Consider the following 18,545-nt stretch of genomic DNA (forward strand, 5'->3'; position numbering starts at 1 on the left):
CAACTAGCTTAAACATTCTAAGACTGTGCTCAACATACAGTGATTGTTTCCTGCGACTGAAGCAGATTTATATACTTTCACATGGAATTTGAACACCGACTGTAATCGCAGACTGAACGCAACTGGCTCTGACTGGACGCGTTTGAGCGCGATCAGTCATAAGTATCAATTTACATTCATAATCGGCCTTACAATCATTAAGTGTGTGCGTGGCTTTAAATGTACGTAAACAGGTGGGTAAAAACTGGATATGTGTCAGTATATTACGTACATGCAGCACAATTAAATATCCAAATATCCGTATGTCATTAATGTTAATAAAACAACAGAAGATGTTAAATAAATGTTAAATAAACCTACTGTATCTGAAAAAAAGAGTTTAGGCTATTTAATTTACTATTGTATTTGTAATTTGCTAATTTGCTTCTTTGTTCTTTTTATATAGCCTAACAAAAATAACTTTACAATTATAAAATGTATAATATTATGGTCATATTACCCACCCCTTGCCTAACCCGTACATACCAGCTGATATACCATGTAAGCCTAGTCTTGATTTTGGTGGGGTCAATCTGCATTTGAAAGTTTGATCATTTTTGGTGATTTTGGTTCAATTTAAATTTAGCATGCCAAAGTCAACTTTAATATAAAATGTTATTTCCCAACAGCGAAATTATGGCCAGTGAAAATGCTGAGTGGCCAGTAACTTGGACAGCCACTAGCCACAGTGGCTGATGAGCAAAAAAGTTAATGTCAATCCCTGCACATGAATATAAACATGAATTCGACACAATTAAAGTCATAACTAATGCTTATATAATAGGGAGACATACATACACACACACACACACACACACACACACACACACACACACACACACACACAAAAAGAGACACATATAAAAGAGTTCTCTCTACATGTGTGTGTGTGTGACGTATTGGAGTTTTCAACGACGTCTGGCCACCAAAGAATTCAGGCCTGGTTTGGGTAATTTGATCTGAGTTGATTAAGATCTTAAAAGGAGGACAAAAGGAGAGAGTTTTGTGGGCGTTTGTTGCCCATCGACACGTGGCAACAAAGCTGTCGAGCGAGCAATAAACGTCAGCCAGGCCGGAGCCTAATGTGAGATTTACATGAGAAGTTCAAGAGGTTAAAAGCCTTTTGAATTCAAAGTTGGTTTGATGATCTTGATCCTCTCCAGATGCTACAACATGTTTCATTTATTTCAAGTGTTCCAAACACAATCCAGCACTGAGTATAGAGACAGAGCGCATTTAGTATAATCTGAAAACCATGCCCACCAGGGGGGAAAACAATCCGACCGTCTCCATTGACTTTGTATTGCGTGAGGCTGCCTCCTTGTCATTTCTGACTTATAACAAAAAAACAGAACAATGCCTTAAAGCTGGTATGTGACAAGGTGTGCAGCAAACAAGCTATAAAACCCAGAACTTAGTTTTTATAAGCTACCGAACTGTAAAAGCCAGCCTTTAAGGAGACAAAAGTGGATACAGGCAATAAGACGTGAAGCATCAGCAGGAAGAATAGGTAATTTTTGGGATCCTGACAATCAGTATGCCTCAGTAAGCCTACCTGTGCAGTAAACATTTAGTCACTGTTAAGTCAAATATCCAAATGTCATTTTTATATATTATATTTCCTGTCGCTGATTACATTCACCCTCCAGTGGGCGTAGTTCTCATAGTAATATGACGTCACGCTCTGTCTCAATCGCCTGTATCCACTTTTTAGTCCTTAAACGTTATTTTTTTTTGGGTCGACAGCTTATAAAAACTTCTGAGTTTTTGGTTCTGGGTTTTTTAGCTTGCTTGCTGCACACCTTGTCACATAGCAGCTTTTAGACATTGTTCTGTTTTTTTGTTATTAATCAGAAATGACAAGGAGGCAGCCTCACACAATGCAAAGTCAATGAAGACGGAAAATTGACTACAAAATCACCCCAATCATTCTAGAATTATTACTTCCTTACAAATAGAGCAATTTAAGTAATCTGTCAAAATTGTTTTCATATTCGCAAAATATCACAGGAAAAGAAAATAATGCAATGTGAGTTATTCCAATATCATGCAGCCCTACTTTCAGCCATTGGGTCATTTGAGTTACTTTGTTTTCTTCTGAATCGAGAATGAACCTTTGCTGTATGGCAGGAAATGGAAGTTTATAGAGTTTGATGACAGTGTGATAGTATACTATAGTAAATATAATGTGTCTGATGAATATCTGCTGGTCTTTCAGTCCCAGTCCATCCCTGTCTGCAACTATGCTCCATAACTAAGCCCTCAACTCACCTGTGACACGTCCACATGTGTCTCCGATGTGGTCTGACCCACACACTTGTACAGCCGTCTACATACAATGTTGTGCAGGATGGCTCGAGCCTCAGATAGCTCCGGCGCAGATGAGTACAGGATCTGTTCAAAGATATGATCTGAAAACAAACACATAGTTTGATGAAATACCAAATAACCCTCATTTGATCACGCATAGAGCATTTTGTTTTTACAAGCATGGAGTCACATCTCATCTACCTGTGAGTTTGGTGTAGGCCTCCATGTCTTCTATAGCCGAAGAGATTGTGAAAAACCTCCCAGCAGAGCCCTGGATTTGGATGTGAGGATCAGCCTTTACAAAGGCTTCTGTTATCCTGACACAAAAACAGTCAATGACAGAACACTGAAATCAACCTGGAAGCCAGGAAAAAGAAAAATGTGTTGTGAAATGACGCTAATTAGGGCTGCACGATTAATCGCATGCTATTCTCACGCGCATTTCGTCAGTAAAGCCGGTTCCCTGATTACCGCTAAATCGCCATCACCTGCTTTCAAATGAAGCGGCATTTAATAGACAGAGCCGTAGGTCACTGAAAAGCCACGCAATATCGCGTTCATATCGCAGATGAATCGCCTGCGATAATGAACGCGATATTGCGTGGCTTGTCCGTGAACTACGGCTCCGTCTATTAAAAGGCGCTGCGTTTAAAAACAGGTGATGGCGATTTAGCGGTAATCAGGGAACCGGCTTTACTGACGAAATGCGCGTGAGAATAGCATGCGATTAATCGTGCAGCCCTAACGCTAATACACACATGGTCTCGATGATGTTGCCCACTTTGTGTTGATATGCCCGGCGATGGAGGCAGTTACGAGTGTGAAACAAGTCGTAGAGGTTGCCAACTTCCTGTTAAGAGTAAAGAGAACTCAAAACACTAAATCAGAAAGTTCTCTCGTTTAGCTGAAATTCTGCCTGATACAAGAACATTATTACACTTGCCCCAGATTTATTATGATGCATAAAAAAAAAAAAAATAAATAAACTCAAAGAAACACAGCATTAGCCAAGTTTCCATCCAGTTTTTGTGCTGTTTTGTTATTGACAAAGCAAATATGTTACCATCTTACAGAGAGAGCTCCCGCTGTGATGCAGATTTGTGCTTCATTTTCATCTACATTATTATTATTACAACTTAAATCTGCATAAAGTTTGTGAATGTAAACGTGAGCTTGACTGAAAGTGTAACTAATATTGCGAAACGAAAGCACAACAAATTCACATTCTATTAGGCTACATTAGTGTCACTATTGTACTTTTTTATTTATTCTAATATTTCAGCAATATTTTGGATTCCATTTGCACTTTCCGATCAATCAAAATGTTATTTTACAGTATGAAAATCACTTATGATCATAGACGGTGATTTATGTGTCTGCCGGTAGGTGCCCACTCTCCATGAGAAAAAGCACATTGAGATTCGTGACAGGACAAAGTTTAAGCGCATCCAAAAAGAAATCCATGTCCAAGCAGAGATTCATGCTCGTGTATTACATGGATGCGCTCTCGTGTGCATTACAAATGCGCTCTCGACATTAACAAAATAGAAACTGCCTCAAATGGACCATAAAAAAGAAAAAAGAAAGAAAAAAAAGACGTGTCTAAAGACTTCAATTGATTTTTATTGGTTGAAATGAAATGAGAATATCTTGTGTTTTTCCGTGGGTGCTCGGCACCTATGCTGATGATTATTGTTAAATTAATTATGAATATAATTTAAAGGATATTTTCAGCACAAGATAAAAGCTTGGCGCTGCACAGCTTGCATTGAACTGTATTTTCATCTATGTAGTCAAAGTGAAGCCAGACATTCTCTGTCACGTCTTTTGACACATGCTGTGGCAAGCTAAACAATCAGAGCTCAGGGTGCCACCAAAAGTGCTGCTACCAATCAGAAGAAGAAGAAGAAGAAAAAAAGAAGAAAAAAAAAACATTCCAATCATCATTTACATGAGTACTCGAGTACTCCCTAGTACAGTGTACTTATTCTTTGTAAGTACATAGTAGTTATGGCCACCTAATATAAAGAGGGACCAAGTTTTGATTTTTGGTTAACTGTATCCTAATGTGTAGAAGTTGAATTTAAAATCACTTGCATTGTGCACTTACTAAACTAAATCAATGAATACAGTGTCAGTAGAAAAACCCAAACGTACCTTGTCTCTGGTGCAAATGTGTTTCTTTCCTCTCACTTCACACACTCTTGCAAATTTGAGGAATCGTTGATAATCAAAATTATTCTGGATGCCAAGATGGTAACAATCCCTGTCCATAAGAACACATACTTTCATTTGGCTGAATTAAGATTAGAAAACGATCATCAGCCTGCAGTGATCCATCTTACCTTGCAAAGTAATCCCATTTATCGACATCTATACCGTTCCTTTTATTTGCCACAACTTCATACAGAAATGACTTCTCCATAGGCCTGCCCTTATATGGCCACTGCAGTGTTAAAACAAAGAAATAAGACATTTTATTTTCAGTACAGTCCTGTGACAGATCTGCATAGGTCTGGTTAGCATAGAGCTGCACGAATAATTGTTAAAATATCGCGGGTGTATATTTAAACACCCAATGATTCGCCTGTGTCCATTAAACCTTTGACAAGCATGATCACAGCGAACATTCAGATCTGCATTCTGACCGAGCAGCTGTCATGTATGAAACATCTTCACTAACAGTCTTTTCAACACAAACAGTATCATTATTTCTGTCTAACATTAATTCAAATTATCACACAAGTACTGGGATAAAAGTTCAAAGTTCGGACACAGATGTCTACAATAGCGATTAAAGTAGAGTAACTCAGTTTCAACAGTTAATAAATTGTTCCCATGGAAATTGGTAAGGTAACCAATTAAGATTGTATCGAAGCTACAGTCAAATTATTTTGACCTTGAATTTGTTCTGAGCAGCAACAAACAAGATCTAAGAAGATGTGAATTTGATTTTCAAACAATGCTTTATCATAATATATACAGTGGCCATAAAAAAGTCTACACACACCTGTTAAAGAGTTAGGTCACCCAAAAATTAAAATCGTCATTAATTACTCACCCTCACGTCTTTCCACACCCGTAAAACCTTTGTTCATCTTCGAAACACAAATTAAGATATTTTTGATGAAATACGTGAGCTTTTTGACCTCCGATAAACTGCAACGTTATTACCACTTTCAAGGCTCATAAAGGTAGTAAAGACATTGTTAAAATAGTCCACGTGACTACAGTGATTCAACCTTAATGTTCTGAAGTGACAAGAATACTTTTTGCACGCAAAAACAAAACAAAGATAATGACATCATTCAACAATATCTTGTCGCTAGCTCATTAATGGCCGGCACCTGCATCAGCATCAAACGCATGCGTCAAGCTGCTCATGTGAACAGCATCAGCATAATGAGCCGGCATTCGAAGTAAACACAGAAGCCTTCACTCTGCTTACTGCGTCCACTGCATAAGGATAATGACAAGGAAGAGATTGTTGAAAAAAATTTGTTATTTTTGTGATGTTTTCGCACACAAAAAGTATCCTCGTTGTGCTAGTCATTTTACTTTATTATTTTAAATATGGATATTTTTCTTACAAAAACCAGTCGCTTAGTTTCAGAAGGCCTTTATTAACCCACTGGAGCTGTAAGGATTATTTTTTTATAATGGATGGATGCATTTATTTTGGACTTCAAAACACGCCCCCGTTCACTACCATTATAAATCTTTGGAGAGCCAGGATGTTTTTAAATATATCTCTGTGTTCGTCTAAAAAGAAGATGGGCTTATACACCTAGGATGGCTTGAGGGTGAGTAAATCTGGATTGGTTTCCAATTGGCACCACCCTATCTCTCAGATTTGTTACAGCTATACTCGCCATCAAGATCACTTAGGTCTTCTGACCAGAAATTCTTGACTGTCTCATGGTCTAGATGCAGACGTGTGATCGTCCTTTTTCAGTGTTGGCTCCGAATCTCTGAAACAGTCTGCCTTGGCATATTAGAACTGCCTCCACAGTGGTAACTTTTAAATCTCTTTTAAAAATCTAATCTCTTTCCTCTGACTTTCCTGTCGACTGTACTTGCTGATATGTTAGTAGCTTTGTTTTTATGTGAGTATTTAGATGTGCAGCACATGTCAACTACTCATTGTTTTTAATTTGTATAATATTAAGTTGTTGTTTGATCTTTTTTTCTCTGTAACTCTGGTTTTTTTGCTAGGTTGTATAGGGCTGCACGATTTATGAATTTTGCAGCACATTGCACCTACTCGTTGTTTTTAATTGTGTTTTATAAATAAATTACCTTACCTTATGCAGTTAGTTGTTCCAAGTTTTTTTATTTTGATATTTTTTTCTCTGAAATATGTCACTCTGGTTTTTTTGGTGGTATTTCAAAGGTTGTGTAGATTTGTCATTCAATGTGCAAAAGTTCTGATTTATCTTTTAACATCACAAAAACCCTCTGTTTTAACAGGGGTGTGTAGACTTATGTGCATCACACTATGAGGCTACAGACAACACTCGGCTCTGATGACATGCTTACATACCGAGCGGTCCAAGACAGAGTTATCCAGGGGCCCGGCGATCTGCTCCTTGATGAAAATAAGGTCATCAGGAAGTCTCAACCCATGGTGTTTCATGACCTCCTCAAGACCATTAACCTTCACCAGGTGGTCAAACATCTGGACTGAGGCAATCTCATGCTGCAGGGAAAACCAGCAGAAAACATCCATCAACCTCCATCTGTCAGTTAGAATTACTGGCTGATCAGATCTTCGAGGTGAATGATGCACATGTGACTAAACCTGCACAGAGCTGAAAGAATCAATGTGGCAACCTTCTGTCATCAGTGTTGAATGCTACCACCCTCCACACATGAAGACGTCACTTACCTCACTCTCCAATAAAATCAGGTGAAGGGTTATGAAATTAGATTTGTGCCAGATATCAGGAAACTAATAAATACTTTTTGAAACTGGAGACCCAGGATACAATTTTGCCTGAGAATTATTATTTCCAGTTTCTAAAAAGTTAGTTTAAAAATATTTATCACAAATCTAATACCATACAAGGTCACCCATTAGAAGCTAAAGGCACTGCTCTTCCTCCATGTCTTAGAAAACAGGCCATTCACATGCATGGTCTTACGTCAGTGACGTTTTTCCACACTTACCTTCCATTTCTCACCAGGTCGAACTTTTGGGATGAACATGCCATCAAACATATGAGAAAACGGGCCATGACCTGGACAACAGACAAAAAGGTGATTTTAAAGAATGATTATGCAAAACCATTAGTGTGTGCTCTTAGATTAACATATATGACTAGGAAACCAGATTTGCTTAATTTGAATCCTGAAACATCCCCAGTCACTGGCATTGTTCCTGGTTTATGGTCAAATGTTGTAAATTAGGCCCAAATGACAAAGGATGTGAGATGAAGTGAAAACTTTCTGGAAAGAAGGCCCAAAGTCAGTCGTCAAATCTCAGAGAGTATCCTGATTATTAAAATTTCTCCTTTAAATCAATCATTTCATCATCTGATTATAATGAACATGAGTAACTTGACGTGTGGCGATCTGCACTCCTGGGATTTTCTGGAAGTGTGGAAAGAATATGAATGCGTTTCGCTGTAAGGGAGCTGAAGATGTGCGTCACTCACCCAAGTCATGGCATAGGCCAGCAATCTGCACGCAGAGTATATCTTGCTTTGTTATGAAGAGCTCTGGCTGTCTTTCATGGAGAGCCTTGACAAGACATCCTGCCAAATATCCCACCCTGCAACATACAAACACAATATGGCACCAGCACGCCAAAAGCAACTTTGTAGAAACCATTAAATCAAAACAGCCCCACTCGCTTACATGCATGTTCTTGGATTTACAGTGCAAGGTTAATTAGTGTACAGTAGGGAGTGAAACAATACACTCAGCTCACGATTCTACACGTATCGTAATACCGGGTTCACGATACAATATGTATCATGATATTTTGAACATTATTCAACATTAAATTTAGTAGTTTAATGTAGCACTGTTACTGAAACTCTGTAAATATGTGTGTTGTAAAACTGTTCATCACATAAAGCCATCGTGTCTCCTCAGAAGACTTGGACTGCTTGATTTATTATTTTTACGATGTCTTTACTCTTTATGACCTTTTTTTAAGTTTTAGGGGAACTGACCTTAAACAGAGGGACAGAAATCTCTCAGGTTTCATAAAAATATCTTCATTTGTGTTTGGAAGATTAACTAAAATCATATAGGTTTGAAACGACATGAGCGTTGAGTACATAATGACAGAATTTACATTTTTGGGTGAATCATACTTTATACAGTAAGTTGAGCCTTGGCTAAAACTAACTATATCACGAATCATATCGTTTACATCAATGATACATACCGTCGTATTGTTATATCGCAATCTCTCTATATAAAGATGTATCATTTTTCCCCTAGTGTACAGTAACCCAAAAGAAAAGAAAAATATTGATTGGATTTGCCAGCTTTCATTGAAATGCAAATACTTGCACCTACTCTGAAAGAAATGTCCAGTTTGTCTAACTTTTCATGATTCAATCAAACAATGTTGGACTGAAAAGCAAGAACACACTACCACATCTTACCCAATCGAGTGCTCGAAGCGGTTATGGCAAGCCCCAGGGAAGACCAGGTAAGTTCCTCCCAGCTGTTTGATGTGGCGAAGCCTCTGAAACTGAGGCGTGTCTATGAATTGGACCAGCAGAGGATGCAGCTCGATATGCCCATGGATGGGGTCATTGAAAACCTGAGACACAAACACATCACCTTTGGAAAGGTCTGCATTTCAAATAACCAGCAAACATTTCTGAAAGCTTTGGCATACCTTCATGGGTTCTTTTGAGATTTGCCAGAGTTTCTGAAGGCAGTGGAGGATTTGCAGGCGTGATCCCAGAGGGCTAAATGAGGCAAGACATTAAACATTAGATTGTGACGTAACACTACGTTCAAATGATTTTGGTTTCCTGGTTTTTGTTAATTACTGTAATGAAGTAGTGTTACAAAATTATTTCAGGAACACTTACGAAATACCCATCTTCTCCAAAAGCACCTCGGTAAGGTATGGCAGTCCTGACCCTGTTATGCCATGGTCTATGAAACAGATCAAATAAATCAAACAAACTGATCAAATCTTTTTATTCTAATAATACTGACAAATGCTGATATAATTTCGTTCATATATGATGAATTGATGGTATTGATATAACAGGCAATAGGTTGCAGCACATCTTCAAAAAAAAATGAATGAGTGATCATAGTGCTGAAAACTACAGAACATCTATGGTTGAAACTCTGTGGATGTGTTACAAACATCCCATTCTATCTGATTAGTTACCATGGTAATTTCACTTATGAAACAGAGCTTTCTTAAGTCAAAAGAACTGCGAGTGTGAACACACCCTAAAACAGCTCAGAGTTCATCAAATTCCAATTTGAACACAGAAAGACATTTTGGGTCAATATTTTGGCATAGTCATTGCGAAATTTCACTATTCTTAATAGACGGTTTCAACGGACACATGCGCGTTGCCACAGTTACACGCCTGGGCCGAAGTTAACTTTGTCACATTTAAGATTGGCCAAGTAACGGTTCTTTTCTTCTACTGGTAACCCAAAATAATACTGGCTAGACATACTTTTTAACTTGCTAGATAATGTAATTTACTTGTTATATATTTTGCTTGTTATCATAAATAATCTACTCTAGAGGGACTCGGTTATTGATTCTTTGTGGAAGTCCACTGGAAATTAAGTTCAGGCCACAAAATGCTTGTTTATGTTGTTGCCGTTAAAACCATCTATACCAAAAATTAATAACAGGCTAACTATCGTAAAGAAAAAGTAAATAGTCATAAATTAAGAACAACAACAAAAAAGACCATTCAGAATTTGAGAATTGTGGAGCAAAAAAATCCCATAATTATAAAACGGTTTGAAAATTTCAAATTATGGTTATGACGATGACAATTATTATTTATGTCACAGACATAAACAGAGAAAGCAGTAGCTCCGACTACAATGTTCTTCCACAAGATGCATGCAGTTCTGTTTATTAACCCCTAGAGCGCCAAAAGCTACGGACAGCAACTTTAACATTGAACATGACACTATGTTATGAGAGGTAAAAGTTTCCTTAGTTCAGGCCGAAGCAAGCAAATCAAATGTGTAAACACATGCAACCTACATACAACCTTATTAGGAATGGGCATGAATAATATATTGTTAAAAGAATTTTTGTATTATTACAATAATATGTAAATATAATTGTGTTATTACAATAATAAATTTGTTGAATTAGACCTCATGTTTAATATGATAGTTCCATCCTTACATCTACTATAACAATATATTGTTAGTCTCGAAAGTATTTACATAAGCCAATAAATATGTGGATCCGCATTTAGTATTAGATTGTCCTGATGGACTAGTGGTAGATTTTTTGTTCAGCGTGCCAGAGGTTCTGGATTCTAATCCTCCATCGTACCATTTAATTTTTTTTTCCATTAAATTTTTTAAATTCCATTTAAAAAAAATTTTTTTTTTCATTTTTTTCCATTTTCCAAATAAGTTCATCAGTGATTGTATATCAAGACCAGGGACATTTTTATGTGCATTTTGTTTTGTGATTTCACCGGAACAAATAGACAGTCTCCACAACAGTATTAAGCGATAGATTGAAGCGTTCGTCCATGTGAAGACTACGCAGTGTGCACGAGTGTCAAGACAACTGTTGTGCCAATAATAACAGCAGCACTCAACATGATTTTAAAAAAAAAACACATCCCAGCACCAGATCACCTAATATTTAACATAAACAAATGAATTGCTCAACTAGAGATGTTTCTTTTGTATTAGATACATCTGTGCCGCAAGATGTTTCAAAAAGTGGTGGGGACATGTCCCAACCGCAAATTACGCCTATGTCCAACTTACATTTACACAAAAGGGCAACTAATTCAGATTATTCTCATACAATAGTGTGATCTCATTATGAATGTTATGCACTTGACAGACTGGCACTGCACTTAACTGTACATTTGAACTTGACATTATTTACAGTAGGGGGCACCATTACACATCTTCTAACATAGTACAGCATCTCAGGATTCAAAAACAAGTGAAAAAGGACATCAGACATTCAACGGGATATAAATCATAACTGCATGAATTGCCTGACCCATGAGGCTCTGTTCTTTCTTGTGATATATTGCATATTCACATATTAATACAACAAATTATTCTGGGGGCCATGAAAGGTTTCTAAAAATGATCAGAAATGCTGTCACTGGCTGGCGAGGAAAGAGTTAATTTAATATTTATTGTAATTCTTTTATTGTAGATGTACATTTCAGACATTTTTAAACCTGAAGGCTAAATGAGTAAAATTATTCCATTTTTATGACACATCTTCCAATGAAATATGGAAACAAATGCCTGTACAAGTTCTTTCAGATGAATCTTTGGGATTCTGCTATGTCTGTTAACTTTTAATCCTGCAAGATACATTTTGTTTTTGACATAAACACACATGTTTGTGTAAATCAATATTTTGAGAAATTTTATGCATTGAAAACTCTACCTTTGTTGTTACTCAATATATGATGCTTTTGACAGAGGGATAAGAGGAGGAGGACACAGTAATTCTTCTAGAGAATGTTAACTGTTTAAGAATGTAAGGGGAGGAACTGAAGGTTTAAAGCAGGTCGCTGCCCAACGGAGGTTATGGCATACATGTAAGGGTTAGATTTGGACTGATAAGCATGGAGATGTTGTAAGTTATCTGAGACTCTCAAAGTTGCAACTGAACAAGTCCATCCATCACAGTCAATGTAGAAGACTCAGCTATATAGTCTTTCATCTCTCTCTCTCTCTCTCTCCCCCTCATGTTTTTAAGTCTTATCCACCAATTCTGTGAGAAACTACTGCCTCTTCCTGTAGTCAAGGTCACTGAGCCTGGGAGAGTCTAGGGAGAAAATGTTTCCAATTAAAAATGACTTGCACGCCTAAGGTGGGCATATTATGGAATGTTGAGGAAGACCAAGGTGGATGAAGATGAACTGGAAAAGGTAAAAGGAAGTATGAAGCCTTAAGATAATCTGTTCAATTGTTTAACAAATCTAGTTTTTGCTGAACAATAAATGATTATGATTTTAATGAATGAATCCTCAGTTTGCTAGAGCTCAACTTTTGTAGCTCTCTGAGGTATGCTTTGGTGGTATCACACACATAAATCTTGATTTGATGTTTACCATTGAGTCATTTGACTTGTTTTATAGGTGAATTTCCACCACACGCACAGCTCCAGCCTGAACGGATTCAACAACTAAACACATACAGTCAGTGATTGTGTCTACACTGGACACAAAGCTAATCGCTGACTGTAAACTGATGCCCCGTTCTATTTCCAACAGTAGTTTTGTGACTTAAGTTTTCCTACTGGCATTTTTCAGAAAAGAATTATAAATTCATAAGTGAGGAAAGAACAAGTGTTCCTGTGTAGAAACGCAACCGTCAACCAGCCATCAGTCGGAACCGGCCAGATTTTGCTCCAAACGCACGATCGGCAAACCCCTTTTTTTTGTGCGCAAAACCTGTTGGCAGCTCTGACACATTAATGAAATCAAAACCTGAGCTAACATGAACTACCAATGATCAGTTGTATTTAACTAATGCTATCAAATAATAACTTTTTTGAGCTATTGCTCATTGTTAATGTTAGTTAATGAATTAAAATTAATGTTAACTAATGAGACCTTATTGTAAAGTCTTACCTATTGTTCTTTATAATTCTTTTGCACTTTAATCTGTTTGAAACATTTATTTTATACATTTTTGTGTATTGCTTTATTGTATTTAAATGTTCTTGCCAGTTCTTTTTGTTAAGAAAAAAAGTTTACACTTTTACAAACATATACTGTGATAAAAATCTAAATTTCATACGCCATGCCAATTTTAAACACTTTTTTTGTTTAAAAATAAAAAGACATGCAATTACCAGTATAACCAGCAGAGGAGCACTTATTGGCTCATTAGACATTTCCTCTCCCCGATTAGGGTTGCAAAATTCTGGGAATTTTAAAAACTGGAAACTTTCCATGTTGTTCCATTAATGGGAACAAACAGGGAATTTGCAAAATTGCAGGTTAGCCTATAACAGGATACTTAAATGTAGTTGAAAAAAACATCTTGCAGCATAATTTTGATTCAAACAACTAGATTTAATGCAATTTCAGTTGAATTTTTACCCTGCACATTCCTCAATCACATTCACACAGCACACTAACTTACTGCGGGGATATTTAGGCCACTCCTGCTGCATGCACTATGCATTCCCCCAGTCCATAACATGCACATTTGATCAAAAGTACATAAACAGTAATATATTCTGAAATATAATTACATTTTAAAATAATGGTTTTCTATTTTAATATACATTAAAATATAATTTATTTCTGTGATGCAAGGCTGAATTTTTAGCATCATTCCTCCAGTCTTCAGTGTCACATGATCATCAGAAGTCATTCTAATATGATGATTTGATTATTCCAGTTATCCTTGGAAACCATTGTGCTGCTTTTTTTTTTTTTCAGGATTCTTTAATGAATAAAAAAGTAAAGAACAGCATTTATTTAAAATAGAAATCTTTTGCAACAATATACACTACCGTTCAAATTTTTCTGTAATATTTTTCTTTCTTTTTTTGAAAGAAATTAATTATTTTATTCAGCAAGGATGTGTGAAATTGATAAAAAGTGATATTAAAGTGACATTGTTAGAAAAGATTTGTTTTGAATAAATGCTGTTCTTTTTTAACTTTTTATTCATCAATAAATCCTGGATCATGTGACACTGAAATAAATAACACATAATTGCCGCAATAAAATATATTTATTTTACATATTTACTAAATTAAAATCAAATGAAGTTGAAAAATAACTTATTTCATGTTATAACTAAACAAAATGTTTTTATTTATGTTTATGATACATTTTATATAAATATTATACATTTATATAAATTTCCTAAAATTTCCAATTAATTCCCATAAATTCCTGTTAAGTTTCCAAATTGGAATATTTCCAAAAAATTCCCCAGGTTAAGTTCCCATGGAAAGTTTCCGGAAATTTACTGGAAACTTTCCGCCCCTTTGCAACCCTATCCCTGATATATTTTTTTCCGCATGTTTTGCTCTTAAATTTATGTTTAGATAATGAAATCACTATTATAAAATATTAAATCATCAAGAAATAATATTACATGTGTTCCACCTGTGCAGTGTAAAGATGACTTTTGTTGATATTGATAAAATTGTATAGGATAAGTAACATCCTGTAATATTCTGGTTGATTGAACTGAAATATAAATAAATAAATAAAATATATGAAATATAAATATACTGGCTGAATCTGCTGCTCATATGAGTGAAGCGTAAAACAGACACTAACGTTACTAAGTTACTCCAAACAAGCCTAACTGAAATAACAGAATTACAGTACCTGGATCTTATCATGTTAATAAATGCAGTCATATTATTAGGATCTAGGATCATGTTTATCAGTGAGAGAGAGAGCAGTTGATGAATGTTACCTCTGAATTTCTGCTCCCATTGCTCGAGTCCTTCTCTCCGCAGATACGCGACCGTTTCATCGACGCTCCAGCGCCAAAACCCTCCATTACAAACCTGCGTCAGATTGACAACACACTCTTCATCTTCTCTTGGCCGTTTAATCCGCTTATCCATCATTAAATACGGTGATATAAACCCGAGAAACTTTTGCTTGACAAGCCGGGACTCACGCGTGTGTGTCAGGATCTATTCTGAGTTTGTTCTTTCGCGCCTCCTGTCGGGTGGGAGTGCGCGTGACCCGCAGCGCCAGCGGTTTCCGGTGTTGTGCAGAAGTCCTTCTTGCCAGAATTCAACTGCCCTCCGCGTGCACGCGCATGACGTCATGTGTTGACATCGGTGCAGCCATTACTTGGATCAGTGTGAACGATTTGAATTGGATAGGGAAACTCTTGTGACTTTTGTGGTGTTGTTAAAGAATCTGTAATTCATAATTTTTTTTTTTTTTTTTTTCAGTGTGTATACTCAAGATTATTCTGGATAGATGTCTCTAACTTCATTTCTAGGTTGTTTGGAACATTAATACAAATTAAATTGTATGATGTTATATTTGTTGATACCATTTATTCTAAAAGTACAATTTATTTTCTTATACAACTAATTATTTTACTTGGAAATGATCATATTCATATAAAGAAATTTCCTAGAGATAGCCTATCAACCTCAAATTTAGAACACAAATTGTTTAGATTTATGGCTTTGATTTTCTAGCAGTTTTTTTAATTTTAACATGTTTTATAAAATACATATTTTATATAAACAATTGTTCATAAATAATTTTCATAAGCTTTTAAATTTCTATTAATGCAATAATGCAATCTGTGAGGCTCTATGAACGTATACCACATCACTACTCTTAAGAGGCTTTTCATTCAGAAATGCGTTATTGTGTTATAAAAATGAGACGGAGGCAGTGGAATGAGAAAATGCCGTTTCAAGGGTGATACGCTGCGAAAGAAGCGAGACACGAGTGCAACAGCCAAACGTCCGAATTCAAAAACCTGTCAACCTGTTTGATATTTGCATGACAGGCTGAAAGCTGCTGTTGTTTTCTGTTTTTACAAAGCATTTGCTGTTAATAACAGCCTATAGACCTTATGTAGCCCCGCCCCTTTTCAGCGTTGCGCTCGTTGTCTTTTGACTTCCGGTTTGTATTTCCACAGCGATATTACATTTATGAATGAACTGCTCGTTTAAAAATCTTCCCGACCTACTGACATTTGTTAAGACATCTGCTTTAAACATAACAATGCTCATGATAACTTTCATTAACTCTACAACAAGTAAATCCACTTAACCAACTAATTATTCTTTGACAGCGATGCCATAGAAATGTACAGAGCTACCGCAAAACGGAAGTTCAAAGACAATTTTATAAAGATGGCGGCGCGCTTGTTTCTCTGGTAAATAAGGTCTATTACTGGTGTTATTTATTGCTATAACTTTTTGGCTAAAAAATATTTAGCATTTTCTTATTTTATATTATTTCTGAGTATATAGGATGTGTTTGTTTAAGGTACGTTTGTACAACATTTGCCATCATATTTCAGGCATATTTCTACAAAGATGTTTAACAAATTGTTTTACATTTACACCATGTTGATCACTTCATGTGTGGTGCACTAGTGAATGGAACTTTTTTTAACCAAATTGTTAATAAAGAGAATGTTACTTAAATCGTATTGTAGTTAAGTTTTTAAGTTGACTAGTTAAAGGTGCTCTAAGCGATGTCACATGTTTTTAGGCCAAAACATTTTTTGTCACATACAGCAATCCGCTAGCTGCCTGTCCTCTGAACACACTGTAAAAAAAACGCGGTCTCTGTAGTCGCCACGAGCTCCGAAAACGGCAACAAAAACAAACTGGTGCAGCCTGGACCACGAAAAATAATAAACATGCTCCTGCCAATAACGACAAGAATGATTTTAAATGCGCATTCATTACTGTTTCAGGAAGCACGGAGGGGGGGGGTGGTCTAGCTAGCCTCTGTTTTGTTTGACAACACTTTGAACGTCAACAGGAAGTTACTCCACCCAGGATCGCTTAGAGCACCTTTAAACAGTAAAAAAAAAAAAAAAAATTTAAATCATGAATCGGTCAATCATTCTGAAAAAAAAAAATCGAGATTTTATTTTTTTTGCCATATCTCCCAGCCCTATCTGATTCTTTGATGTTTCTCGCAGGTAGTGGTTAACTGTTTGTAATCTTGCCATTCTCTTCTCTCTCTCTCTTTCTTTACTTTCCTTTACTTTCTTTATTCTGTATATAATCTTAGTTTAGTTGTGTGTTAGCCTAACGTAGTTTCATTTATTAAACCATTATATCCACGTCTCTGTGTTGACACTCACAAATCAAAGTCTCTTAAACGATTTGTGATCTAGCTACATGCTGTTACCTTGCTAGTAGGCCTACTTTATATCGTTGGGAAAAGTTATTCTTTCTTGGCCAGGAAGATAATATTCCTAGAATTGATAATTGTTTATGCTATCTGTTCACATGAATGAGCTGATTAAATAATCGTAAAATGAATTCTGCTACAGTCTGAAATTAATCCAAATATTTATAACTAATTATAATTCGTTATAATTAATTATTCATATTTCTTTTGAGCTAATTTGCTACAAAAACAATTCAGTATGCTCTGAAGACGTTTAATGTTTATCCACATGACGAGTAACTACATAAAATAAATACAATGAAATGAAAATGATAGGGCAACACAAACATTTATTGAATTCATGCACCGATGTCAACAAATGACATCATGAGTGTGCACACGAAGGGCATCGAATTCTGGCACGACACCTGTTTTACAATACATGGATATGCATGATATTTCCGCTGTTGTGGAATGTTTTGCCAGGTTGCTACAGCAGAGCAAACACGAGTGAATAGCATATGATAGTCTAGGCTAATACAATTTATTTTATTCTTAATGTGCTTAGCTTTTTAAGGCTTTAAAATTGAATAGTCTGATCTGTAGCCTATAGTTCCCTGCTGCTCTTCCCCTTGTTTGTTCCCTTGGACTCTCATTGGACCACGCCCCATTGTTAACTTGTCATCTTGTTAAGCTTGTTTGTGCCTGTGTATATAGTGCCTGTGTCTCACTCATCCTGTTAAGTAGCCTATTGTATGTCTGTAGTAACTGCATTTCTTGTTTCATGTTCCCTGGTTATTCTGATTCCCTGCTAGTGTATTTCTGTTTGGACTGCCTTCCAGTGGATTTATGACCCTTTGTCTGTTTCTGATCACGAGTGTAGATTACCCTCTCAATAAAACCTGCATTTAGATGCTCTACCTTTGTGTCCCTGCACTCTTAGAAAGGATGTGTTAAAACTGACTCAAACTGTGTTAAATTCTTACACATCAATGGGTGAGTTTAGGGACAACGTTTTTTGTGTTGATTTCAACACAGTCACTGTGTTAATGATTTTAACACAGTAAATGTGTCGGAAAGGTTAACACAAAGATGTGTAAACGTGTAAAAGATGTGTAACATCAACAACAATGTTAGCATTTGAAAAAAAATGAATGTAAA

General features: G+C 36.2%; 1 protein-coding gene across 2 annotated transcripts in view; it reads right to left on the minus strand.

Annotated features, from left to right (window-relative positions):
* The window catches only part of samhd1 (SAM domain and HD domain 1), a 33,779-nt gene that overhangs the window by 7,374 nt on the left and 7,860 nt on the right, over window positions 1-18,545 (minus strand). The window contains exons 1-12 of one of the 2 annotated variants that reach the window (XM_048178410.1): window positions 14,971-15,280; window positions 9,408-9,474; window positions 9,209-9,281; window positions 8,970-9,130; window positions 8,007-8,122; window positions 7,519-7,589; window positions 6,893-7,048; window positions 4,695-4,795; window positions 4,507-4,615; window positions 3,108-3,199; window positions 2,551-2,666; window positions 2,311-2,450 (exon numbers count right to left, since the gene is read on the minus strand). In XM_048178410.1, the coding sequence (XP_048034367.1) occupies window positions 2,311-2,450; window positions 2,551-2,666; window positions 3,108-3,199; window positions 4,507-4,615; window positions 4,695-4,795; window positions 6,893-7,048; window positions 7,519-7,589; window positions 8,007-8,122; window positions 8,970-9,130; window positions 9,209-9,281; window positions 9,408-9,474; window positions 14,971-15,127 (1,359 nt within the window). In that variant the 5' untranslated portion in view covers window positions 15,128-15,280. Of the gene's footprint in view, window positions 1-2,310; window positions 2,451-2,550; window positions 2,667-3,107; window positions 3,200-4,506; window positions 4,616-4,694; window positions 4,796-6,892; window positions 7,049-7,518; window positions 7,590-8,006; window positions 8,123-8,969; window positions 9,131-9,208; window positions 9,282-9,407; window positions 9,475-14,970; window positions 15,281-18,545 lie in introns of those variants that run through there. The other variant, XM_048178411.1, reaches the window with a different exon arrangement.

Source organism: Megalobrama amblycephala, linkage group LG24, assembly GCF_018812025.1.
Source record: "Megalobrama amblycephala isolate DHTTF-2021 linkage group LG24, ASM1881202v1, whole genome shotgun sequence".
NCBI classification, from domain to species: Eukaryota; Metazoa; Chordata; class Actinopteri; order Cypriniformes; family Xenocyprididae; genus Megalobrama; species Megalobrama amblycephala.